The sequence below is a fragment of the Hemicordylus capensis genome, chromosome 6 (genome assembly GCF_027244095.1).
Source record: "Hemicordylus capensis ecotype Gifberg chromosome 6, rHemCap1.1.pri, whole genome shotgun sequence".
Lineage (NCBI taxonomy): Eukaryota > Metazoa > Chordata > Lepidosauria > Squamata > Cordylidae > Hemicordylus > Hemicordylus capensis.
Window position 1 is genome coordinate 34,574,906 of NC_069662.1, and position 27,740 is coordinate 34,602,645.

Here is a 27,740-nt window from a genome sequence, read left to right on the forward strand (position 1 = left end):
AATACAGGAGGGGTTGACCAATGTCTCCTCCCGCGCAGTATGAGATGATGCCTTTCAGCATCTTCCTATATCGCTGCAGCCCAAAATAGGTGTTTCCCATAGTCTAGGAAACAGACCAGCAGGGATTTGAACCGGCAACCTTCTGCTTGTTAGTCAAACATTTCCCTACTGCACCCACATATATCATATTCTCTCCCTGACATTTTATCAAGGGTGGATCAAAAGCCATCTTACTCAGCAACCAGCTCCTGCATGATCACTCTCCCCTCCTTGATCTTTGCAAACACACCACCACCAACTGAGAACAGGCACAGCTCCTATTCTGGCTGGGCCATCCCACTGCTCTTTTTCAGATTATAGGTATTCCCTGGGAAGGCCTACGGGTTTCTGGAATCGGTGCGAGGCCATACACATTTCAAAGCACCGACGTATTGGAGGTTTCGTAGGGGAGTCTTGATGAGGTTGAGGATGGAAGAACCGGCTGTTTCAACACGTTTCGACCAGGTTTGATAAGGTGCTTGCGAGGAAGCAAGTGAGGTTGTTCAGGATAACACCAGCCCTGAGCAGGTGTGATGACAATGTAGCGAATTGCCTTTTATTGGGCTTCAGACTGGGCACTAAAAGCACACTTCTCCTTTCCAGATTTATTACGAATAATGATAAGCAGTTCTGTGCTGATCCCAGGCTTAAATGGGTCAAGGAGAGAATCCACTCCTTCTTAGAAAAATAACCATGTCCCGTCTCCGCCTCCTGTACCCCTAGAAGGGAAGATAAATGATAAACTGGAGCTACCAGCTTGTGGAGGAGAGGAGAAAGCTATACAAGGTTGAATGCTAGGCCATCCATCTTCATGAATAGCTTCAAAGGGGATGCCCGCCTTGAATTTTTATTTTTTATTATTTTGAATAATAAAACACACTTTGCTTGTTCATTTATTCTTCACATCGTAAAAAAATAAATAAAACAGAAGCATTTTGAAAAGTTGCCTGACTTCTTTGGGGATTAGTGGTAGGGTGGCATCCTGGGGACATCAAGAGTGTTAACCAATTGGTGCTGCCCAGAGCTGATTTGGAGATGTCACAGGTACTAGCCATTTGGTACTATCCTCAACTTGCTTATTGGTGTAATTCGGCACTAGTCAATTGTTACTGCCCAGAGCTGGCTGGGTACCATCATGGGTACTCACCATTTGGTACCTCTATAAGTAGTTTAGTGGTGACACGGGTGCTAGCCAATTAGTGCTGCCCACAGCTGGTTCAGATGAACATTTGTTCAGCAGGGTCCACCTTCTGGTCATATCTGGAAGACGAGGGCAATGGGGGCGGCAGAGAGGTACACTGCCGCCCCGATGAGGATTGAGAAACATGGACGCCGGTGGGGGGAAAGCAGCAGGAGGGGTAAGTGCACCCTCCCCCGCCCTTAAAGGGAGACCTGTGCCACCTTCGAGCCTCCCTACCGCACTTCTGTACACATCCCTATTGGGAGCATGCCCAGCTCCTGAAACTGGGTAGGACTTGTCTACTTGTCCTGAGACTGGGTAGACTGGTCTCCTAGCCAGCATATGGTTGTGTGAACTGCTCTAATGGCTTGCAAGAATGGCAGAGATATAGGTGGCGGAATGAATAAATACCAGACTAATCTAGTTCCTGAACCCTGGAACGTCTGGTTTTCAAAAGGTCTTATTGAGAGTTTGACCTGCTCAGTCACTGCGAATTAGTGGTCAAAGACCAGAGGAAAGAACATTAATGTTTCTTCCTGCCTATGGATGATGTCCTGAATGGGTAATTTAGCTGCATGGGTAGGGTTGAGCATACACCAATGCTCTGCAGGATGGGATTCCATGAGAGAGAGAAAGATAGTTTGCAATAAGAATTCATAGCCAAACTACATGCAAAAATTTGGGATATCATGGATCAAATTTCTCAGCCTTTCCATTTTTACTGAAAAGCACGTGTGGAGGGAAAGGTTCACCCATTTTGGTCAGGGTAGTGGGGGAGTGGATTAACTCCGTCCCTGTGCGCTTTTGCCAATATAACTCTGCCAAAGCTTCTATCATTAGCCTCACATACTTTTTTATGCGCCAAAGGGAATGAAGCTGTCTTTAAACCCAGTTTTTCACAAGAATTTCCAAACACTGTTTACCCACATCTTTATTCAGTTTTTCTTTTTCCAATAATTCACATTTCCCCCCCAGTTTTGGTCCACAGTAACTTCTCACAAGTTCTTCCCCCACTGGTATCAAGGGGAGCTTTTTTTTTTTTTTTTTTTTGGTCTTGTTAGCCAGTGTGCAACATGGGACTCTGCCCACAGGCAGGGGCAGTCCAAGACATTTTGCTGTCTGAGGCAAAGGACATATTTATTTATTTGTTTGATTTGATTTGTATACTGCCCTTCCAAAATGGCTCAGGGAGGTTTACAATTAAAAACAGAAAACATTAAAACCAATAACAATTAAAACAGAAATATAAATATGAACACCAATTAAAAACATCTTTAAAACAAACAAACAATTAAAACCCTGAAAACCAGGTTAGCATTAAAATAATTAAAACTAATTAAAACCCTGAAAGGCCAGGCCAAACAGATGGGTTTTAAGGGCTCTCTTGAAGGTCAGTAAGGAATTAAGATGGCGAATTTCTGCTGGGAGTGCATTCCACAGCCCGGGAGCAGCTACAGAGAAGGCCCGCCTCTGAGTTGCCATCAAACGAACCGGTGGTAACTGGAGACGGACCTCCTCAGATGACCGTAACGTGCGGTGGGGGTCATGTAAAAGAAGGCGCTCTCTAAGATATCTCAGAACCAAGCCATTCAGGGCTTTAAAGGTAATAACCAGCACTTTGTATTTTGCCCGGAATATGACACAATATGACACACACACCCATCTGTGGGTGGGTGCTCAGCGTTCTCAGGCCCGGCTGCTGAGGTGGCAGTGATGGCAAATGAGTACTCTCAGCCTAGGCCAGCAAACCAGACAATGGTGTCATTTCTAGCTTGCATTGGGGGTGAGGGAGAGAAGAAAGAAGAGACATATGCCATTGGGGTGAGGAAGGATGGTGGCAGGGAGGCCCATGGGGTGATGCCTATGTGACAGTGCGATGCCTGCTACCTCCTGTATCCCTCCTCGTGCCCATGCCTAAGGCAACAACCTCATCCTGCCTCATGGAAGGGCCGCCCCTGCCCACAGTCTGTCTAAAAGGAAAGAAAGGGAAAGGGAAGAAGGGTGAATTGGGAAAAGCCAGGATGAATAGCTGTGTCTCAACTTAAAGGCGTCTGAATGTAATTCAGGGGAAGAGAGTCTGATGTTGGTGGAAGGATATCCTCATGGTAGGGAGCTGCATGGCCAGGAGAATTTGGATAGAGAATACAGAGGGTGATCTTAAATTTAACTAGAAAATTGGTACTTGTAAAGTGAAGGTTCTGACAAGGAGCACACTCCTGAATGTCCAAAATATCATTTGTTGGTTCTGAACTCACAATGGCCCCTCTCACATATAACACTAATGACATGAGAGCGGCATCCCATGTCACCAAAGTAAGAAGCGAAATACTGGGACCATGTAGATGGGGCAGTGAAAGAAGGCCTGAGAACCATCAGTTCACTCAGAAGAGAAACACGTTAAAAAGTGGAGGCAAATAAACCCTTATGTTACTCTTAAGTCATCCTGATTTGAAATACAGCAGGGTGGTCAGGAGTGCTGGGAAGAGGAATGGTGATTAATCTTCATTAAGTTATTTTGAAAATGTGCCCCTATGAATCACAGGAGATGATTTGCAAGGGGATCTCTGTGTCCCAGACTTGAAAAAAGGGAAATATCCGTCCAGAGAAAGGATAGTTGAAGCTGAAGATAAGCTCCATGGAGTCAGCATCAGAGAAGGTGAGGATGCCATAGTTATACTCCAGGCGTACCTTGATCCGTCGTGGTGATTTCCACAGGGAAAGAGTGGTGGAAGGGGTGGTAGAAGCCTCATATTCTCCTTCTGTCAACCGTAGCACCCAAAATCCTTGATTGACTGTAATGTAGAGGTTCCATTTTCTATCTATTGATTCGCGTACAACACCAATGGCCCATCCTTTGGCAATGCCCACGTCCACCACCCACTCCAAAATCCCAGAGGTGACACCCTCCACCCCCAGGACACATGGTGAAAAATTGAAGCGTTCGGGGTTGTCAGGAAGAGGCTTGGCTTGGCTTCCCAGATACACACTTTTCCGATCTTCAGAAAGGACGAGGGTAGGGAAGGCTGTCTTGGGATCCAGCGTCACTTGCACTAAAAATGGAGTTACAGAAAGGGTTAGTGTAATGGTTTACAAGTTCACCAATGTATTATCAGCTGAAGAAATGATAATCTATATTTCAGAGCAGTGTGATCTCAAGGTGAAGTGTGGAATTTTAAGAGTTCTGAAGTGGTTTGATAGTGCCTTCTGCTAATCCTAAAACTTATGTACATTTTTTTTCATACCTGGAGTTAAGTTCTAAAAAAACTGATTCTGCAGATTTGGCATATGGTTTCTGGTTGCACTAGGGAAAATGGAATCCTCTTGCTGATGCTCTTTTTGTTATTGCTGTAAAGGGTGCCTATTGGCTAGTGTAAGTAACATCACCAATGCACACACTCCATCTGTAAATCAGATTTTCTATGAAATCAATTTTGTAGAATGAAGGATGAATCTATATATACATAAATGCATATGCACCACTTTTAAAAAAACAAAAAACCCAAAGCTACCCTGATGCATGAGAGGAGGGGCAAAGAGTTAAAGTTGACTCACTCAGTGATCTAGGATTTGATTTGCTGGTGCCTACATTTGTACCAACAACTAACCTTTTCTTTTTTCTTCCTTGGTCAAGTCTACTGGTTTTGCAGGCTGAAAGAAAACTGTCAGAAACAAATGGTCATTCTTCAAAATAAATTAAAGGGGGGAAAATAAGCTTTATTTCACTTCGTGCTTCTAGAATAATCACGGGGGGGAAATGGTGTTCCTTGTAATAGTCTCATCAATAAACTGAAGCAATTAAGATCCAAAGTCATTCTCAACAGGGGCATGCGTGAACCCAAAAATGTGGTTCAGTTCAAATTTGAATGGAACCGCGTCCCACTGAACTGGTTCAAGTCAAACTGACCGAACGGTCTGAATCGTTCAATCGGACCAGTTCAGCGGTAATACTTGTAAAAGGGAATCTGGTGAAGATTCCCCCTTACAAGTAAAGGGGCAGGGAGTGTGCATCCCTGGGGGCTGGAACTGCGCTGCTGCCATGCAGGTGCCCTGTTTTTAAAGAGCAATATGGCTGGAACAAGCGGCAGGAAGCCAGGTAAGAGCCTTAAACAACCTTTCTTGCCACTCCCCCGCTGCTGGACTGCTCCCCTCTATATAGAACCCGTTTGCATTGAACTGGGCTTGGCCCGGTTCGATCGCGGACCGAACCAGCCCTGGTTCAGTTCAAAATTCAACTGCCGGACCAACGCGGTTCAATGCAAACCAGTTTTTCATTGAACGGTTCATGCACACCCCTAGTTCTCGAGATTAAAAGCAGGCTTTGAGTAGTAAGAATAAAATACATGTTTATGTATTGGATAGACACTATGATTTGGTGTGGTTTCAATTGGACAAATATAATTGTATTATGTAACATAAGGCCATATTCACTCGTAGCATGGTACTGGGAGCATGTGCCACCCCACTTCTGGCGTAGGTTCTGATATGCCAAGATTGGTTGTGCGAAACCACCGATCTCAGCATACCTTACTCATTTCAAGGAACCGGACATCTGTAATTTAGATTTGAAGTGAGTGGCAGATATCGGTTCCCTGCAGCAATCAGAGCAAGATATGCCAAGCCTGGTGGGTCCGCACGACATAACTGATTTCAGCACATCAGCATCTAAACTGGAAGTGGAGGCAGTGTGTGCTCTGAGGGCTGCAGGACTTCACACAAACCTGAGGTGCTGTGTTATGTGTGAACCTGGCTTAGGTGTGACTATTCTGTGGGCCGATTTCCACTGCCACCAGTAATCTACCCTTGCAGGAATATCACGGCAAAGAGGCAAACTGTTGCTGCAAGCCCCGTTAGAACAGAATGCAGTTAGAATAGCCAGGCAGTTGTCAGTGCCCATGTAACAGCCACTGGGTGCCAAACACCACCATCCTTTTTTAATCCCCTGTCCATGATTGGACTTATGCACAAGGCAATTAGAACATCCTGCAACTCTCAGGCTCTCTTATCCCATATGGAGCAGGGGACAGAGCGTGGTGCAAAGGCGGCAACCATTCTGAACACTGAAGGCTGGCCTGACCACTAAACCCCAACCAGATGCTTTCAGCAGCAGTGGCACTGCCACTGTTGATGTGGGGAGAGGCAGCCACTGCTAACAAGGTGGCAAGAGAAGTAGGCATGGGACTGTAGCTCTGTGGTAGAGCAACTGCTCTGCATGCAGAAGGTCCCATGTTCAATCCTGGGCATCTCTAGATAGGGCTGGGAAAGACTCCTGCTTGAAATCTTGGAGAGCTGAGCTAGAGGGACCAGTGGTTTGACTTGGTATAAAGCAGCTTCCTATGCTCCTAAGTAAATATGAGCCTGAAGCATGAGGGGAGGTGGGAGCTCCCTAGGGGAAAGTGGGGGGTCCACTGCAGGTCTCTTTCCTGGAGCCTCCAAAAATAGCTGCATAGGAAGGAAGGAAGGGTCTCTCTCCAGACACAGCCACTATTGCCTGTACTGTCTCTCCCTCTCTTCCACTGCTGGAGAGTTTGGTGGCTGACATCCAGACTAAAACTGTGCTTGTGCATGGTGGTTGCACCAGCACAGGACTGTTGCATTAGCTAGCTGCGCTAAGTCTGGAGCTTGCATTCCAAACCAATGTCACACTAGTGCAAATGTGTTTGTGCTTGTGCAACAACATGCACAACCTGTGGCATGTCTCATATGTTTCATAGGGCACTTTTGTGCAATAATGCAGTTCTGAAAATCTCCGTGATTTAGTGCAGCTAAGCAATCTTCTTGCACGTGTGCAAGTTTGTTTTAATTGTATGTTTTATTCCATTGTTGTTTTATTGTTTTATTTTGCGAGCTGCACAGAGAACAATTGTTATGGTGTGGCCAAGAAGTAAAGTTATTTATTAGTAGTAGTTATTGTTATTAGTTATTATTGTTAATAAAATAAAAAAAATAAAAATAATATTGTTCATTATGCAAGTGCAGTGTTACTTAGCATGGGGACTGAAAATAGAACATCTAGGTCAGGGCTGCTCAACTTCAGCCCTCCTGCAGATGTTGGTCTACAATGCCCATAATCCCTGGCTACTGGCCACTGTGGCTGGGGATTATGGGAGTTGAAGTCCAAAAACAGCTGGGGGGGCCAAAGCTGAGCAGGCCTGATCTAGGTGCATTTCTCAAGCACGTGATGTACATTCATGGATGAAAAACAGAAGCCACAGCAAACTGGTATGGAAGCCTAAGAAAGCAGCAGGGCTCCTTCCCCTTACATGCTGGCATCTCCTGCCTGACTCTTGTTGACAGATTCTTCTTGTTTATTCTGTCAAAAATCTTGACTGTCATCTGTAGTGCTTTGGCTTCCTCATATGCCTTGACCATGAGATCGGCTATGTCAATGTGGTCAGCCTTCTCGGTCTTGCAACGCCGAATGCGCTTGTAGCCTTCCTCGAGTGAGTAGTTTTCAAGGTGCAGCTTAAATCTCTTGAATTCCTCCTCGGTCAGCTCATCGAAAAAGTCAACCAGTCTGCAGCAGATGCTGTCGGACATCTTGGCCCCAGTCGGAAGTTTCTGGAAAAGGATAAAGCAGCTCTGAGGGCTCAATCAGAAGAAAGTGAGGTTCTGATTGGAGTAAAGGAGTAAAGGCAGGGCTGTTAAGCTGCACATTGTACACTGAGGGTCAACACTCAAAGTTCTGGGTCTTGGACATTAGCAGTAAGGTAGTGCCCAGAACCAGTTCAGAGGCCCTTTATGGGCCTCCAAACCGTTTCGATCGGCGGGCGGTTTCGCCGGTTCAATGGCAGAGATGTGGTGCATCTTTAAGGGCAGGGGAAGGTGCACTTACCCCTCCTGCTGCATTTCCTTCCATGGGCAGACCGTTTTGTTAAAGCCCCTCGGGGCAGCAGTGTACATCTCCCAGTGTACGTCAGTGTACGTCTCCCAGAAGTGACCAGAAGTAACAGACGCACCTGCACACGCCAGGCACACACACACCATGTGCACGCCCGGCCGCAATATTTGTGCGGGCCCATGCCCGGCGCATGCAGGCGTGCCTGTTATGTCCGGACACTTCCAGGAGACATAGCGGCAGGGAGGTATGCTGCCGCCCCCATGAGCTTTAACAAAACGGAGCGCCAGCGGGGGAAATGCGGCAGGAGGGGTAAGTGCACACACACACACACACACACACCCTGCCGTCGAACCACCCCCCGCCTGGTTCTGTGCACATCCCTAATTAGCAGCCTCTTCTGTACAGATCACAGAAATAGTTCAAAGTCCAGAATCCAAACAATAACAGCAAAAAAAGAGAGAATTCCCAAGGCACAACAACAATTTTTGTAAACCACCATGAGACATTGGTATGAGGTGGTATATAAAGGAAATAAATAAATATAAAATAAAATAAAATAACGTGTACAGTGGCCAGGGCTCTTTTTCGTCTTCTCTGTTCTAGCAGTTACCTGCTGCTACTTTCACCACTCTGAAGTGATTAAGTCTTTTTTAGGTTTCCTGTTCCTCCTTTTCACTTGTGCTAGTAGGCCTCACCTGTTGGAGTCTAGTGGGTACAGCTAAACAATTCTTATTTAATTGCCTACATTAAATCAGTGTTCTTCATTGTAAGGCCCAGAAGCATTGGTGGCTCCGGTCAACCCTAAGTGCAGCCCTCTGACTATGTGAAGCTTCAGTACTATGTGGAAGTTGAGCCAGCGTGGTGTAGTGGTTAGAGTGCTGGACTAGGACCGGGGAGACCCGCGTTCAAATCCCCATTCAGCCATGAGACTTGCTGGGTGACTCTGGGCCAGTCACTTCTCTCTCACCCTAACCTACTTCACAGGGCTGTTGTGAGGAGAAACTTCAGTATGCAGTACACTGCTCTGGGCTCCTTGGAGGAAGAGCGGGATATAAATGTAAAAATAAATACATAAATAAAATAAAGTGTTATCCATGGACAACTGAAAACACAGCTACTATAGTTCCTGGTGCAAGGGAACTATAATAGCTGTGCCTTCTGTGGGAAGAATGCTGTCATATGAGAGCAGGATTGGATTTTACAGAAGTGAAATGTGCATCTGTGGCCATCTGGTTTAAAAGGAACTGAGGGAATCCAACCTAGGCCAAAGAAACAAGCACTTGTGGTCACTTTCTCTTTTAAAGAGCTATAGAGAAGACTTTGATACAATCAGAAGACAAGCTTGAAGGGTTTGAGAGACGGAGAGTTTATATATATATATATATATATAAAAATATATATAAATAAATAGTTTGTGTGAAATAGTCATACTTCCTGATCACCTACAGATACCAAATTTTTCATACACAATCTTGCTACCTAAATTAGCTGGATGCACTACTGTTTACACCAGAATATGCACAGTGAAAATTTTAATTTGTTGGGGTAGTTTTTTGAAGCAATTCTGAATATTATATTTCCCAATTACCAACAGATAATCAGGAACAAATTTTGCATGAACAGAAAACAAGTTTTGCATGAACACTCCTACCACTTAATTAATTAATTAGCTAAATGCATTACTTTTTACACCAGAAAATGCTCAGGGAAAGATCCATTTTATTTTTTGAAAGAATTCTGAATATAATCATATTTTAACTGTAATTGTTCTCATCAGATTTTTAACACTCAATAATCAGATCAATAATTCCAAACAACATCATGCCCAAGAAAAGCAGATCTTTCTCAGATTCAAATTTACTGTGATTTAAATTTACCACAAATGGTTATTATTCAATAAAATGAATGATGTTTGAGGTTGAAATTCTTCCAATTTCAAATTGTTCTTTTCCCAGTTGCAGGGGAACAGGAGAGAGGGCATGCCCCCCACTCTTGCCTATGGGTTTCCCAGAGACATCTGGTGGACCACTGTGTGAAACAGGATGCTGGACTAGATGGGCCTTGGGCCTGATCCAGCAGGGCTGTTCTTATGTTCTTATGTACTTCCCTTTGGCAAGCACATTAATTAAAAATTCTACTACAGCTATTTAATTTCTTGAACTTTCCCATAAGTGCAATCTACACAAAAATGACTTTGCCCTGTCAATGATAGGCCTTACCTACTAGTTGCTGTATAAGAAGCAATCAACTAGAACAGGCAGGAGGAGATGGATTTTAGGTATTTCTCCTGTGAGTGGGACTGTTCCCAGATGTTATTCTGTTTGTCCAGGCAGTTCTAAATGCTGTGAAAACCAGGTGGTGTGTGTGTGTGTGTGTGTGAGGAGGCCACTTCCTGGAAGCTGTTAGCAAGAACCGTAGCAGCAAGAAAAACTAGTAGCTTTGACTAAAGCAGCCACTCATTAACTCTACCCATGTCCGGAAATGTGTGGAGAAAGGGGCCGTGAATAGCAAAGGGGAGGTCTGAAGAACAGATTTACAGAAAAGGCAAAAAGAAACATATGAGCAAAGCAGTTTTTTGGAGGGGGGCGGTAACAGAAAAAGTAAGAGCTGCTATCAAGATTCAGGAAACTATTTTCTGACTGCTGTAAAGAGGATAAAGGGTTGGAGGGGAGTTATTCTAAAATCTTCCAGCCAGCCCCCCTTCTATGAGGAGCAAACTACATGTTACCTTAAGTGTATCACTGAAAGACACATGCTTAAGTCTGCAAACATCTTTTTCGGCAAAAGCAGACGAAGGCCAGCCTAGATCAGAAAGCAGTGCAGGGAGGGGGATAAACCTTTCCCCCTGGGCTCATCCCCCCAGAGTGACTTTTTGCAGCAAACCCCAGCAGACAGAAACTGCCAACGTCCTCTCTCCTAACATTGCTCTTTTCAAAGCCAGACCCATATTTTTGGCTCCAGAGGGGAAGATTCCATCTGGTGCTTTCCCTTTCCTGCCACAGGGTGCACCTGGCCGTGGACAGCCATCCATGTGTTACCCATTGTTGTAACAAAGCATACTATTAAAAGGCATGTATTAGATTTCAGGGAGACAGCATGGTGTGATGGTTTTAGGGCCAGACTAGGACTTGGGACACTCAGCTTGAAATCCTTTCTCAGCCATGAAGCGCACTCACTGGGTGACTTTGGCCCAGTCATTGAGATTATTCACACAAGCGAAAACTGTGTCCTACACAGGTTGGGAACTGTGTGTGCTCCCAATTTTCAGTTGTGTGGGTGCAAGCAACTAGGTAGGAGGAGGAGAAGTGATTGTATAGAAGCAAGGTAGGAGCTTTTCTTTCTATCTTGCTTCCACACAATCCCTTCTCCCTCCTCCTACCTAGTTGTTCGCACCCACACAACCAAAAATTGGGAGTACACACAGCTCCCAACCCGTGTAGGACACAGTTTTCACTGTTGTGTGAATGACCTTATTCTCTTTAAGTCTAACTTACCAGGGTTGTTTTGAAACACGTGTGTGTGTGTGTGTGTGTGCGTGCGCTGCCCTGAGATCCTTGGGAGAAGGGTGGGAAAAAATGTAATAAACACATGTTTTTTGTTTGGCTTCCTCTCCAGAAGGTCAGTTTTCGAATTCCAAAGGATCACTATAAAATACAAATAAAATAAGTAACACTAATACTTAAATACCTCCATGCCTCCACAAAACCAGATAGAAAAATTGCCCTGAGCGTCCATATTGCAACACAGATACTAAAAAGAGCAGAGTACACCATGATAAACATATGTTGCATAAATGTTTGCACAGGACCATGTTTACAAGGCTAAACAAATATTAAAAAGCAACAGCCTGACAGCCAGCACAAACATTCTCCATTTGTTTCAACCAGAACGAACTACAGCGAAAGAACAAATAAAGGAAATGAAAGGCTGTTGAAAGGCTGGGAGAAGAAGAGGCCGGCTTGCAGAGGAGGAGGAGAAGAAAAGTGGAAGGAAAGAAGGGGAGAAGACATTTTGGAGGAAAGTATTTGCCTTGCTGCTCATATTGTGTGTGCTCATCCCACTTTTGGCTCCTCGAGCAAAACGACCTTCTTTCTGTCTGCAGCTCAAGTTCAGAAGAACCGGGAGGGGGGCGGGAAGAGACTCACCACTCTCCTGTTAGGATCCTTCTCCTTCTTTATCTCCCGCAGGAAATGAAACCGAAAGTGACCTGCTGCCAGTGAAAGAAGGAGGGTTGTTTTCCTCGCCCCTCCCCGCCCTCTCAGCGAGTGTATGAAGACGATAAAGTTTTCAGAAAGCTGAAGGTGGTGTGATTGGGTGCCTGTCGTGGTGTGCTGCCGATGCGTCCTCCTCCCACTGGTGCATTGGTTTTGCACATATAATTGGTAGGTTAGTGGCTCAAAGTTTGAGCGTCCATATTGCAACAAACCCACTGTTGATATTGAGCCTCAAACCCACTGCAAAAAAACTGAGGGGTCGGGGTGGGTGTGGAGGAAACGCGTATGTCGCAGACAAGGACGGATCTTCTCTTCTCTTCTCTTCTTTATTTGTTTATTTGATTGATTTCTATACCGCCCTTCCAAAAATGGCTCGGGGCGGTTTACAAAGAGAAATAATAAATAAATAAGATGGCTCCCTGTCCCCAAAGGGCTCACAGTCTAAAAAGAATCTTAAGATAGACACCAGCAACAGTCACTGGAGGTACTGTGCTGGGGGTGGATAGGGCCAGTTACTCTCCCCCTGCTAAATAAAGAGAATCACCACGGTAAAAGGTGCTATCTTTAAAAGGAGAGTCTTGGATCTAGCCAAGACTAAAAGCTTAGGAGAGGGAGTCAGCCGGGAGCTCTTCAGCTGTTGCTGGATTACAAGCCTAGTCACCCCCCAGGCGCAGTTTATTGATGCTGGTTGTGAATGGCTCAACTTGGCCACCCCAGCCCCGACTTAGAAAATGCCTCCAGCCTGTGGGTACGTGTGCCAAACTCGCCATGGCATTGGAGTCTTAATTATGGAAATTGTGGTTGTGTATTTTTCCAAAAAACAGGTGCACGTCATGTGTGATTTGAACTGGGGAAATGGCATGTGGGAACAGCAGGGAAATGCTTGACTAACAAGCAGAAGGTTGCCAGTTTGAATCCCCGCTGGTCTGTTTCCCACCTATATTGGGCAGCAGCGATGTAGGAAGATGCTGAAAGGCATCATCTCATACTTCGCGGGAGGAGGCAATGGTAAAACCCTCCTGTATTCTACCAAAGACAACCACAGGACTCTGTGGGTGCCAGGAATCGAAATCGACTTGGCGGCACACTTTACCTTTACCTTCACCATGGGGGAAGGAGAATTGAACGCTATCATGGGGTTGTTGGCAGATTATGGGGAAATTGGCACATTTGTGTGCTTTAAATGGCTTGAGAAAGTGAAGTTTTTATAAGAGTACTATTGACTGCGAATGGCGCAGCAGATTAAATGGCAAAGGTACAGGAGCAAGGGCCTATAGAAGAAGTTGGCAACCCTAACCTCAGAGGATTGCTGAGAATGGATGTCACTGCTTATTAGTTCTCTATCCCACCTTTTCTCCAAGGCACCCAGGGCAGTGTGCAAGGTTACCCCTCCTTTATACAGACAACAACCCTGTGAGGTAAGTTAGGCTGAGAGATAGTGATTGGCCCAGGACTGACAGCTGAGTGGGAATTTGAACCAGGCTCTCCCTGCTCTAAGCCTGATGCTCTAATCATTAAACCACACTGGCTTCCACCACATCAGCACCACATCCTTCCACTTCTGCTTTCCTCCCCCCATATGTAGAGCCAGCGTGGTGTAGTGGTTAGAGTGCTGGACTAGGACCGGGGAGACTTGAGTTCAAATCCCCATGCAGCCATGAAACTAGCTGGGTGACTCTAGGCCAGTCACTTCTCTCTCAGCCTAACCTACTTCACAGGGTTGTTGTGAAAGAGAAACTCAAGTATGTAGTACACCGCTCTGGGCTCCTTGGAGGAAGAGCGGGATATAAAATGTAAAAATAATATAATAATGTACATTAATGTGTTTTCCAGATTTCTCTAGCTTTGCATGCTCATCTCGTCTCCCATCTGAGAAGACTATGATTTGATCTGCTCTGTGTTGCCAAAGGAATGAGACAAGAATAAAGAGAATATGGGAGGGAGAGGGGCTGTTATGCAAAAAGAAAAATACAGTGTAAGGCAATGTTAAAAAAATATAATGCAACAGGACAAAAGAGGTGCCTTTTATAGTCGTGGCACTTTACTACGTTAGCGAGAAAGCCACAGCCCCAGTCCAGCACAGCATCTTTCCAGTGGCAGCTACTGGCTTCTAACTTGTCTTGCTTTTTTAGATTGGGCACATTTTGGCATAATGTATCGAATTGCCTTATTAAAAGGCAATTCCATAGTTGCTTAAAAGGCACCTCTTTTGTCCTGTTTTGTTGTTTTTTTTACATTGCCTTACACTGTATTTTTCTATGTAAACTACTTTGAGAAATTTTGCTGAAATGCAGTATATGAATATTATCTGCCTATTTATTTATTTATTTATTTATTTATTTATTTATTATGGTGATTATTATTTTAAGAATGTATGCCTGTACTCTGTGTTCTTGTAAAAGGCACTGTTAGCAAATTTATTGAGAATTGGGGAAACTTGTAGACACAATTTTTCTGCTTCTTCAAACAGTTTTCTCCCTGTCTCCATCATTTCCCATTTTTGGCTCTGCATTTTCTTTGCAGTACACTTCTCTCTTCTTTCCCTGCTCCTTCCATTCCTTTTTGTGTCAGCACAGAAATTGTCTATGTCCACCAATGCTGGTTTTCCTTGAATGAAGAAATTTCAGTGTAATCCTCTCCTTTTCAGTGAGCTATAACATTCCATTTCTTGAACTGTACTTCTGTGGCCTTTCTTTTCATGCTTAACCTAGTTTTTTTGGTTTTGTTTTGTTTTTTCAACTCTTCCAACACATTAGCTTTTTAAATTCCCACTATTTTCCTTTATGGTTGTCCACCTTTTTTGTTCCGAGCCAGCGTGGTGTAGTAGTTAGAGTGCTGGACTAGGACCGGGGAGACCCGAGTTCAAATCCCCATTCAGCCATGATACTAGCTGGGTGACTCTAGGCCAGTCACTTCTCTCTCAGCCTAACCTACTTCACAGGGTTGTTGTGAGGAGAAACCTAAGTATGTAGTACACTGCTCTGGGCTCCTTGGAGGAAGAGCGGGATATAAATGTAAATAATAATAATAATAATAATAATAATAAGAAGAAGAAGAAGAAGAAGAAGGCGGCAAAACAAGAAACTCACTCCCCCCCCCGGAGAGGGGGTGAGTGAGTCAGCAAGTGAACAGGGAGGGGGCGAGTTAGTGAGCGAGCGGCAGGGAGGGGGCAAGTGAGAGAGCGGCAGGGAGGGGACGAGTGAAAGTGGGTGGCTGACACTGAGCAATAAAGCAGGGGCTCTGGCAGGGGGCAAAGACAGCAAAAACATCCTAGCGCACAGATCCTCTGTGTGGGTTCAGCTAGTTTTAAAAAATATTTTTTTTAAAAAATCGCGTCGCACGCACTCCACGACTCCATTGACCCAAATAGAGCAGGAGGAGGGGCAGAAAAATGTGTTTTAATGAGAATTTGGACAGCCCTGCCTAGAAAATAACATCTCAGCGGACGGAAAATATGAATGGTCACCAGCTTACAATGAAACATTAAACAACCCTTTACTCTCGTTTTGAAACTGTTTCACTATTCCGTCACAGTTTGCAACACATTAAGCATTGCAATTCTCATAGTCCGGAAAACACCCTATATCTTTTCAAAGCTTTGTAGGAGTCATAATCCTGTTTCCTTTTTTTGTCTTTTTGCAGTCAAAGCATACTAAAAGTAAACTAAAAAAATGAGCTTGCCTAAAATAAACTTCCATTTAATTTTTTAACTTTCACAACAGTACAATTGCATAATTTTTTAAAAATAAAAATGATATTTTATTTCTTTTATTTCATTTCCTCCTCCAGGTTTGGGCACATACGCACAGTCCACTCTGACATTCCAGAACCTGGAAGTTCTGATGCAATTCAACTGGAGTGAAACCAAAGGAGTGTCAGAATTGCATTGAAATTAGGGAATCCATTTATCCCTTGTTGTCTCCATGTTGCCAGGAACATGAGTATTTTCTTGGTTGGGGAGATGTGAAGGCTGGATTATGGATTTGACATCCTTATTGGGGAACAGGAAGCACATCCAGTTCCCACTCAGCAAATTTCCAAAATAATTCTAAACTCTTCAAAGAAGCAAAAGGTGTAGCTTTTAGCTGCCTTCCGTTCCCCCCAACACTTTAAGCATGGCCCCTTTGACATCCTTGTTCCTGAGACTATATATCATAGGATTGAGCATGGGTGTGACCACAGCATAGAGCACTGAGAACTTCTTGTCCTGTTCCAATGAGCGGCTGGAGCGGGGACGCATGTACATGAAGCTTATGGTGCCATAGAACAGAGACACCACGGCCAGGTGAGAGGCACAGGTGGAGAAAGCCCTGTGCCGGCTGGCAGTAGAATGGACCACAGTAGCCAGGATCTGGAGGTAGGAGACCAAGATGAGGCCAAAAGGGATCATGAGGATGATCACGCCCGATACATAGATGACCGCTTCAGTGGGTGCCGTGTCGGCACAGGCCAGCTGGAGCACGGCAGGAGCCTCACAGAAGAAATGGTTAATCTGGTTTGGCCCACAGTATGGTGGGAGGAAAGTGACAGTGGTCAGAACCACAGCATTGAAGAAGCCACTAACCCAGCAGGCACCTGCCAGGCGGCGGCAGAGGTCTGGTGCCATGGCAGCCCCATAGTGCAGAGGGTAGCACACCGCTACGTAGCGGTCGTAAGACATCACAGCCAGCAGGAAGCATTCTGCTACCCCCATGGCCACGTTGATGTAGAGCTGACCCACACAGCCCACAAAGGAGATAGTGCCACGATCCGAGAGCAGGTTTACCAGCATCTGGGGTAGGGCGCTGGTGGTGTAGCAGATATCAATAAGAGACAAGTGGGTTACAAAGTAGTACATGGGGGTGTGGAGGCGGGAATCCACCCGGATCAGCACCACAATGGTCAGGTTCCCACACAGAGTGATCATGTAGGCTGCTGAGCAGAGCACAAAAAGGAGAAGCTTCATCCGGGGTTGGCTGGTGAGTCCCAACAAAATGAATTCTGTCACCGCTGTGCCATTTTTCACAGCCATCTCACTTTTCCAGCACCATCTGTAATAAAATAAAACCCGTAGCATGGGGGGCAGGTAGGTTTTGGAGCATGGCCACAGACCATTGTGGCCCATGACGATAATAGGACATGTTAAACTGAGAAGTCTCTCTTTGATCCTGGTAACTGTGGTGGTGATGGTGCCGCTCCCCTCCCCACTTCTCAGTTCTTGGGTCTGACTCACCCATACAATCTTAATATTGTTTTGTATCAAAACAATATCAACAATTCAATATCAATTGAAACTAGTTTCCAATCTGTAAGAAATCCTGTAAATTGTAGATGAGGTTGGGGGCTCTCTGAGAAAGAATGATCAGTGCTGCTTCAAACCACCCCCGCCCCCAGATTTCTTTGCGAGAAAGAGTTATGCAGGTTTCAAGCTGGTTTAAATTTATAGTCCAGAGACCAGAAACCCCAAAACCAGTTCAGAGAGACTTTTTCATTGAACCAGAACTTAAAATATCTTTATTGCTTTGAATCTGAACCTGACAACCAAACTCCTGAACACCAAAAGTGATAATCCATTAAGAATAAGATCGTCTCCTGAAGCAGTTTAGAACTAAAACCCATCACAAGATAGAATAGAAACACATTGGAGAGAGTATGAAAGGGAGAGGGTAGTTCTACAGCTACCTTATACTGAGTCACCATTGGTCCATCTGGCTCAGTTTTGTCTACATTGATTGGCATCAGTGCTCCAGGATTTCCAGGCTTCAGCCCTACCTGAAGATGCCAGAGACTGCACCTGAGACCTAGGTGTTCCACACCCTTCCTCATATTTTGAGTGTCATGCTTTATATTGTCTTGTATTTTGAATTGTTCTCACGATAGCCTCGTTGGTTAGCTTATGCTTTCTGTGCATTCATTTTAATTAAAGCCTATTTTTGAACTTCCAAAAGCCCCAGTGAGTATTCTGATGATTGCAGAGAGATGCAGAGCTCTGCTTTTTTCCTGTATGGTGAAAGAAGTTCCACCATATACTGTACTCCAACAGACCTGTGTTGTTCCGAGTTTGCAGCTAGCTGGCCTCCTCTTTTGTTAGGCAGATAGTCCAGTGTCAACTCCTGGAGAGCACCATGCAAGGGGAAGTCATAAGAATTTTGCAAGGTGGCCTTTCCATGCCTCCACCTGGTGAGAGGGTGACTGGTGTGTGAGTGTGAAAAAAGAAGCCCCTTGGGATGGAGAGGAAGCTTGGGAGTGAGACAGAGAGCAAAAGACTGAGTTTTAGAGAAGCTGGGAGAAAGTGAGTGACCAGCTGACATACCTTGGGGTAAAGGCGTTCTCTCTCTGGGGACCTGATGAAGCTTGTTGCCACTTGTAGGAATGTTCCATTTCAATTACATCTAATGCTCTATGTGTATATTTGTAAATGGGCCAAATACTACAATGACAGCATAAGTCTCCAGTGATCTCTCCTCCCAAGAAAGCCAGAATCCAAGTAGCTCTGCACCCTGGGAACTTCTCCTCACTCGGAGTGGATGTAACAGTATTTCATAGTTTTGGAACCAAGAGGAGAGCTGGTCTTGAGGTAGCAAGCATGACTTGTCCCCTTAGCTAAGCAGGGTCTGCCCTGGTTGCATTTGAATGGGAGACTAGAAATGTGAGCACTGTAAGATATTCCCCTCAGGGGATGGAGCCGCTCTGCGAAGAGCAGAAGAAGGTTTCAAGTTCCCTCCCTGGCTTCTCCAAGACAGGGCTGAGAGAGATTCCTGCCTGCAACCTTGGGAGAAGCTGCTGCCAGTCTGTGAAGACAATACTGAGCTAGATGGACCAATGGTCTGACTCAGTATATGGCAGCTTCCTATGTTGCTATGAGTTATTGTGAAACTGAAGCCCAGACTTTTATAAGGCATCTCATTGTAGGCATGTCAAAGCCCTCTCTTTAAAGCATCCTTTGTCTTTCCATAGGGAGCATGAAGACTGATGTGTCCTCAAAATGGGGAACTTGGTAAGATAAACCTCAACACTGACTAAAGCCTCACAGCAAACTGGTCTCCAATGCATTGCTCCAGATATATGGATCCTGAAGCATCACTAATTTTAAAGAGTGGCAAATGTTCACTTACCCTCTTTGTTAGCCTCTGGAAGGAAAGGGTTACAGGAAGTGGAAGTGCTACCACTGCCACAAGGATCTCTGAAAGCCTCTCTGAACAATGGAGCATGTTTTCATTAATGTCAGACAAGTGTTTTAGCCTCAGTGGGGAAGGGGGCACGAGTGGTTGAACTCTGTTGTTTCTCTCTACTGAATTCTGGGGCACCAACAGAAAGGTGCCCACTAGCATCCATGGAGGTCTTAATTGTGTAGTCATAGCTTCCAGTAGATTCTGGGGAAAGAAATCTGCCTCATTGTTGGAGACTGTAGGTAGCAGGAGCCCAAACGAGCAGAGAGAAGTAATTCTTATATGAATCCTCCCTGAATGATTCCATCTTCTACCGGCACCTATGGGCATTGTGGGGCTTTAAATAGAGATGATCAAAAGGTTTCTGGGGAAATGGAAGAAGCTCGCTGTCTCCATATCCAATCCCAGAGGGCAACCACTCCCTATCTGAAGCACAAAAGAAGGGATTTGTTGCCTCTGTTGCCCTGGAATGCCTTTCATCATGTGAAAAAACATCTCTGTTTTAATTGTGAAAAGTTCTGAGCCATTTTGGAAAGGTGATATAGAAATTAAATAAATAAATAAATAATATGGCGGCAGCCTTTGGAGACTCGGATTCCTTTGCTTCTGCGACAAATTTTCCCCAAGGGTCATTAAAACCACCACTTTGGGCTGTAAAGTCAAGACACAACCCAGCTCAGAATAGGAGGAAGATCTGACTATATTTGTCTGACATGCACATGCACTTTTTAGCCAAGATTGGTTCCCAAAGCAGCATCATTAATAATTCTTTTAAAGTTTAATAATAATAATAATAATAATAATAATAATAATAATAATAATAAAGCCATTCACACATTCATTGTGAAATGTGAAAACAGGGTAGGACAAATGTCCTACCCAGGTTTGGGAGCTGTGTGTGCTCCCAATTTTTGGTTGTGTGAGTGCAAACAACTAGGTGGGAAGAGGGAGAAGTGACTGTGTGGAATCAAGATAGGAGAAAAAGCTGCAGTGCAGATGCTCTTCCCAGAGTGGCCCCATATCTTTCAGTGCTCACATGTAGTATCCCTTTCAAATACAAACCAGGGCAGACCCTTCTTAGCAAATGGAATAATTCATGCTTGCTGCCGCCTTAAGTGGCACAGCAGGGAAATGCTTGACTAACAAGCAGAAAGTTGCCCATTCAAATCCCCGCTACTATGTTTCCCAGACTATGGGAAACACCGATATTAGGCAGCAGGGATATAGGAAGATGCTGAAAGGCATCATCTCATGCTGCATGGGAGAGGCAATGGTAAACCCTTCCTGTATTCTACCAAAGAAAACCACAGGGCTCTGTGGGCACCCGGAGTTGAAATCAACTCGACGGCACACTTTACCTTACCACAAGACTAGGTCTCCTCCCAGAAGCAGCCTTTACATTTGACCAAGAGAACCTTCTGGTCCCTGGCCATTGATACCAAATAATTTGAAAATGGCCTTAAGTCCAGGGTTCAAAATTACTCAGCTGCACCTCTGTCCTCCAGGGCAAAAAAGATTTGGGCTTCCCCTGCACCTTTTCTCTGTAGCTAATTTGATTACAATAGGCAGGATTCACACTCTAACTTCCTTTCCTTGTGCCCAATTGACACTCCACTGAGATTCTAGGAAAGATATTGCATGTTCAGGTTGTATTGCTCTTCCACAAGTCATGGAAGGAACAGACTTTGATCTAAGAATCTGCAGAGGTGAAGAATGCTTGCAGTATTATGGCAGCAAACCCCTGCTAACTTGGCAAAGTGGCACCTTTTAATGTGGTGATTCTCTTTATTTAGCAGGGGGAGAGTAACTGGCCCTACTCACCCCCAGCACAGTACCTCCAGTGACTGTTGATGGTGTCTATCTTACGATTCTTTTTAGACTGTGAGCCCTTTGGGGACAGGGAGCCATCTTATTTATTTATTATTTCTCTGTGTAAACCACCATGAGCCATTTTTGGAGGGGTGATATAGAAATCAAAACAAACAAACAAACAAATAAATGTTGACCCACCTAGTGGTGTAAGTTGTGCGTAGTTCCTTTAGTTAACGGAGTCAGTCCAACAGAAGTTACCGCTACCGCACTACCCATTTTAATAAAAAGGGCACTTTTAGACAAATTAAGAGGGGGTAGTGGATAAAAAACCACAGAGCACTGTTGTATTCTGTCCGGTTTATTTTGTTGTTTAGATGTTTGTCCCAGTGGGGATCCAGTAGAGAGTGGGGGTGGGGGTGGAGTCAGAAAGGAAAAGGGATGAAAAGGAGGAGGAGAAAATGGAGTTGTTTCTGAATAAACTCTAGTTAAATCTATATTAGCTTTGATCCTGACCTGAAATACAGAGTTGCAGAACACAACGTTTTATGAATTTTTAACAACTCAGTTGGGATAGATTTAACACGGAGGCGCTTCACACGATTGCTGTGAAGCGCCTCAATGAGGTCTGCAGGGAGAGCGGGCTTAGCAGTGCTGGAGCCCTTTGCGGCCAGATCAGCCGCCCACACGACTGCCAGCAACACTACACGGCCAGAAGGGTCAGCAGGGATTGGAGGCCAGCTGGCCCCTGGAAATTCCAAGGCCCCACGCCAGTGCGTGGGGCATTCTGGAAGGATCCCCAGCAGGGGTCTCCTCATGTGTTGGCGCAGAGCCACGCCACGGCAGCACACAATCAACTAAACAGGGTTAGCGGAGCTCTAGTTCGGCTCACTTCATTTAAGGGGAGGGGTACTTTGGGTGCTTTGCTGCCAGGAGCCGTGTGGCTCCGGCAGCAGACAACCAGGAGGAATCGGGCTAGTCTCCCTTAGCCCGATTTCTCCTGGTCGTGAGAATTGCTTCCCTGTTTTCTACCAGGCTGGTTTAAGCTAGATGACTCCTTTTCCCTTGGAGATTGATGGAATTGGAACCACCCAAGTTTGGTATTTGAGGAATTAAGAGGGATCCTACTAAAAATGTTGCAGAGCATCCCCCAAACGTTTACAAAGTGTTCCTGTTTGGGGTTCTAGCCAGCCTAGAACAGGAACCTTTTGATGTTTTTCAGGGCAAGGGGTTACAGGAAGGTGTTACAAAGAAAGGGACTTTTCTTTTCCACCCTCTTGAACTTTCCCTTGCTGTGCTATATAGAGGCTACAGTATCTGGAACTAGATATGGAGCCGGGTCTCACGATCAGTGAGACCCGGTTTGCGAAGTTGAGCGGGGAGAGTGGGCTAAGCCCGCTCTCCCCGCACACGAGCAAGCAGGAGCCCTGGGCAGCCAGATCGGCCGCCCACTATCGCCGGCTCCATGATGGAGCCGACGGGGGCTGGGGAGTTTGGGGACCGCACGGCTTCCGGAAGCTCCAGTATGCCCTGCGTGAGCAAGCAGGGCATACTGGAGAGATCCCCAGAGCTGGGAGGCAGATTTTTGCCTCCCCTCCGGGGGTCTCCTCGTGAGTAGGCGTGGTGCAGAGCCATGCCGCGGCTACTCACGATCTTGGAAACCGGGTTTGCGGAGCGCTCCGCAAACCCGGTTCTAGGGGAGGGGTACTTGAGCGAGTTACCTGCTCTAGAACCACCAGGCTTGCAGCCGAGCCTGGTGGTTCTCACGATTACAGAAAATTGGGCTAGCAGAGGCTAGCCCTGTTTTCTGCAATCGTGAGAATAGCCTCACTATTTTTAATTTTTTTTTATTTTTACATTTTATATCCCGCTTTTCCTCCAAGGAGCCCTTTAACCTGAGTGCTTTATTGCTATATGGCAGTGAGGAAAGAGGGTTTTCCCCTGATATAATTGCAGGTATCGCCATGTCTTCAATAACCTCCTTCAGGATGCATTCAGCTATTGGGGGCTCAAGCAAGGCAATGGCCTCCATTTCTTTTCTTTTTTATCAGCAGATACTCTCAACAAATTAAAACAAGACAAGAAGTATATATGAAGAAATTAAGACCACTAAAATTAGAAATAGAACAGCATGAGTAAATAAAGTTCAGCAAAAACAAATCCTGTTAAACGTGTCAGCAGACAAAACAGCTGGTACCTGAATATATACTGAGATTAGTGGCTGACATTCTGTGCAACGTTCTGTGCATGTGATAATGCAACGTGCATGCAACTGTACAAGTGTGCTCTTGTGCAAATGCACAAATTGCACAGAGTTGGATGATAGCACAGCTATTGGAAAGAGTGTCCATATTATTGTGCAGCTGCATTTCTGCAATTTCATGCATGTTGCTTGCTTGCTTGCTTGCTTTATTTATTTATTTATTTAACATATTTTTATACTGCCCAAAACTTGCATTAGAATGTGCACAGAATGTTGCTCAGTAAGTCAGCCAGTGGATGCCAGGGACATGTCTTTGAGGAAACTATCTCAAGGTTAGGGCGCCACAGAAGGAAAAAGAGAGGCTGACATCCAGACTAATGAAGCCCTGGTGCTACAGGACAAGTGCCTGTGCTTCTAAAGAGTTTGACTAACTCAGTTCTACTGCTTGTGTAGGGGCAGATTTCAAAAACAACTCCCTCTTCCAAAGAGCGCTCTATGTCAGATGAAACTAGATGTCCCTGAGGGTGGCTCTGCTCCAGGGGCGTAACAAGGCTGGAGTGGGCCCAGACACAAAATTTTAAAATGGGCCCCTCGCGGATACACACACACACACACAGACACTTCACAATATATAGTCATGTGACTTGCCTCTGGGGTCCCCCTCGAGGCGTGGGGCCCCCCAGGCAGCCTCCTCCCCTTGCCTAATGGTAGTTACGCCCCTGCTCTGCTCTCAGGGACATATTTTCAGGTGGCGCAGTGTGTGCCTATGGGAAAGGGGGGGGTCATCAAATTTACCCCTGACCTGCACGAGCAGCAGAGCAGCATTAGTCCGGAACTGTTCAGAAGCACCATCGGTCCTCCAATAGCAAAAGGACTTTGTTAGTCTGGTTGTCGGCCAGGACATTGAGTTCATTAGTTGTGTTAAGTCTGGAGTGGCTTTCCCACAAACATATTTGTGCTTGTGCAACAAGGTGCACAATCCATGAGACGCTCATAGGTATGAGCTTTATTTTTTTTTGCAGAATAGCACAAGATGACAATTCCAAAAATCTCAGTAATTTATTGCATCTACAAGGTCTTCCTGCTTTGTCTGTTTCACAAGCACAGCATTCGGATGTTGCCTTCGATGTCTGATATTCGCCCACCTAATTTCCAAATCTGGAGCACAAGGATCAAGGCTTCAGCTGATGATCTTAATATACGTGGAGTCAGAGAAGACTTTAAAGCACAGAGTTATCCCCTGTAGGAACTCTTGTATTTTTTCTGAAAGAGAAAGGCAGGAGACGTTGTACACTAGCTAGACAGGGGGGCGGGCAGTCCTAACCTCAGTCCAGCAGCAGGAGGCTTTGTCAAGCTCCATCAGAGAAAACCCTAAGTGGAGGCTTCCATTCCTAGGCATTGACCAGCACTTGGAAGATGCTTTACCAGCAGTGCCAGTACATTTATTCACTTCTCAGAAGCACTCATCAGACAACAAGAATTGCTTGGACATTAGGAATGGAAAAGGCATGTCTCAGTGGCCCAGCTTTCTTCTACCACCATCTTACCTTTCCTCTTTCCATCACACCCTCTCATCATTTAGTGCAATAGAAATTTGCATGAGGATTTCTGGGCCTAGGTTTTAAATAGCTATACTCAGCCTATGTGAAAACAATTCTGTTTCTGTAAGGAAAGATGTTTGAAATTTAAATAATGTTCTCTCATTTCTGGCTTTTCTTTCAATACACCTTTCTGTGACATGTCTCAAGAAACAACAGTGCTTGAGAAACAGTGGGGTTGTTGTTGTTGTTGTTGTTGTTTTACGAGAACAGGGAATCAGAAGCAGGATTTGATGTTAACAATTTGGTTGCATTTCCCAATGACTTCTTCATGAGAGTCAAAGTTAGAAGGATGGATTTGTAGGCTCTTCCAGGCAAAGAATTTCTTGCCGGTGAGGACAAAATGGCGTGGCACAAAAGCTTTAGCCAGGTGAGGTGAGATTCCCACAGGAAAATGGATAATTGCAGAGTGTCTCTGAAACCAAATGCGATTAATTTCTTTTTGGAAATATTATTCAAGTTTCAATCCATTAACACATATACAAAAAACCCCAAGTTGTTAGGAATGGCTGACACCATGATACAATCCAAGCATTCAGGTATGGTAAAGATACAAATTCGGCTAAAAGTCAGCCTGTATCAGATCTTCCAAAGAGTCTGGTCGTTTCCCCACCACCACCACCACCAGGTTGGCAACTACATCTGGTTTGTTTCAAGGGACAATCCGTGAATGGAGCAGAGAAGTAGCAGCTTGTATTTAAACATACACACACCTGCACCTCTGAAACTATTTTTAACTGTAGTCTAAAACTCATTCACATTTTATGGGAAATGTATTTTCCCATAATGGCCAATGCAACTGCAGCCTGGCATGTATCTTCAGTAGTTTTTGTCAGGCTTAAAGCTGGCTCTGCTTGAATGTTGCCACTCTATAGTAGCCCAAATGTTTAGAAGGGTCTAAACCTGTCCATTATCAGGGTTCTAGGATGTATGGGTTGAGGGTGAGGTTCTTAGGCTAGGATCTGGATTTGAAATGTATGGTCCCTGTTTGGGGGCTGACTATATTTTGGCTGTGTTTACAATGGACCAATGTTGGTTTAAGTGTCTTGGAAAGAGTGACAGCATTTCTGTCTGTCTAGAGTTCTTCCCTTCACCTGTTGGCTGGAGGTATCGTCCTCCTCCTCAGACCAAGCTGACTTGACGGGGGGCAAGGGATCCCTTCTTTCACCACCTGTTCCCCTGGGAGGACCGCCATCATGAGTGGATTCATTCTCTGTGCTGGAGTCGTCACATTCCCCATCAGTCAGGTTCAGAAGTAAAACATTTGTGACGGCAGAAGAACGTTTCAAGTTGAGGTTGGAGTTTTCATTGGTCATGTGGGGCTCAACCCTGAGGTGGGAAAATGGCACATACATTACATTAGCCACAGAAACAAGATGGCATCCCTTTGAACAACACATTTCAGAAGGGCAGTCACGCAAGTCGGTTGCAGTAAAACCAACCAAGAGTCTTGTAGTACCTTTGGGCCATATTTCACATGACATTGCGTTTCAGAGGTTCTCAAGCTTGGGTCCTTAGATGTTATTGGATTACAACTCCTATCCTCTCCAGCCACAGCAGTCTTTGTGGCTGGGAATGATGGGAGCCATAGTTTAACAACATCCAAGGACCCAGGTTTGAGAATCCGTGAGGCTATTCCCACAATCAGTGGGAAGCAGGCTAAGGGAGCTTAGCCCGCTTCCCAGGGATCGTGGGAACCACCGGGCTCACAGGCAACACATGAGTAGATCCCTGACCAGGAGGCTGCAGCCAGCTTTCCAGGCTCGGGGGTCTCTCCAGGATGCCCCACGCGCTCAGTCAACTGTGTGACAGAGTCAGCAGTTGTGTGAGTGGCCAAACCAGCCGCCCAGGGCTGCTCTTTGATCATCTGCGGGGAGAGCGGGCTAAGCCCACTCTCCCTGCAGACCCAACAGCAGCTCTTCTCACGGATCATGAGAAGAGCTTCCCTGTGTTAGGTTATAAAATGAGCTTAGAAGAAGAGTCCCTTTTTCCCAACAGGCAGCTGTGAGGGAGAGCAGTCCCCAATATGCACTAGAACTATACTGCACAGGGAGCGGGGATTAATGTTTTCCCCTCAGCCATTTTCTTGAAATCCTCCCTGAAGCAGCAGCTATTTTCCACTTAAGCAGCTATTTGCAGCAAATAACCTCTTTGGGGAGGGAGAGATTTTCGATAGGAAATGGTGCAGGGGTGGGAGTGTTAACCTCCCCTCTATTCTTTGAGAGGAATGGCCACCTCTTGATGATTTGCCTAATGTAGTAGGGTGGCTGTTCTCACGATTATTATCTGCTCAACTTTGCCCCCCCCGCCCCTGCGCTGCTTTTGGACTAAACGAAAGTCGTGCCGTCAAGTCGGATTCGACTCCTGATGACCACAGAATCATGTGGTTTTCTTTGGTAGAATACAGGAGGGGTTTACCATTGCCATTCCCACACAGTCTGAGATGATGCCTTTCAGCATCTTCCTACATCACTGCTGTCCAATATAAGCGTTTCCCATAGTCTGGGAAACACAGCAGCGGGGATTCGAACCAACAGCCTCCTGCTCTCTAGGCAAGTTGCTTCTCCACTGCACCATTAGGTGGCTACAGTTCCCATAATTTCCAGCCACAGTGGCCAATAGCCAGAGATTTTGGGAGTTTTAGGCCAACATCTGCAGGAGGGCCATAGTTGAGGAGGCTTGGGATAGGAGAAACCTCCTTCCCTTGATTG

At 45.4% G+C, this 27,740-nt stretch overlaps 3 protein-coding genes across 3 annotated transcripts in view; all 3 read right to left on the minus strand.

The window, feature by feature from the left end:
* Positions 1–2,135: 2,135 nt before the first annotated feature.
* Positions 2,136–12,184, minus strand: LOC128332088 (E3 ubiquitin-protein ligase TRIM39-like). Its single transcript, XM_053266355.1, has 4 exons — positions 12,087–12,184; positions 7,480–7,777; positions 4,825–4,878; positions 2,136–4,269 (listed from the first exon to the last, which is right to left on the minus strand). The coding sequence occupies exons 1-4, from the start codon at positions 12,111–12,113 to the stop codon at positions 3,749–3,751; spliced, it is 900 nt and encodes a 299-aa protein (XP_053122330.1). The 5' UTR covers positions 12,114–12,184; the 3' UTR covers positions 2,136–3,748.
* A 4,168-nt stretch (positions 12,185–16,352) lies between these two features.
* LOC128331307 (olfactory receptor-like protein OLF3) lies at positions 16,353–17,282 on the minus strand. Its single transcript, XM_053264657.1, has one exon. It carries the CDS (start codon positions 17,280–17,282, stop codon positions 16,353–16,355), a length of 930 nt encoding a protein of 309 aa, XP_053120632.1.
* Positions 17,283–26,123: 8,841 nt separating this feature from the next.
* Positions 26,124–27,740, minus strand: part of LOC128328981 (RNA binding protein fox-1 homolog 1-like) — a 78,019-nt gene continuing 76,402 nt past the window's right edge. The window contains exon 13 of the transcript XR_008309488.1: positions 26,124–26,358. The gene's annotated coding sequence lies outside the window, so the exon portion shown is untranslated. The remainder of the gene's footprint in view (positions 26,359–27,740) is intronic.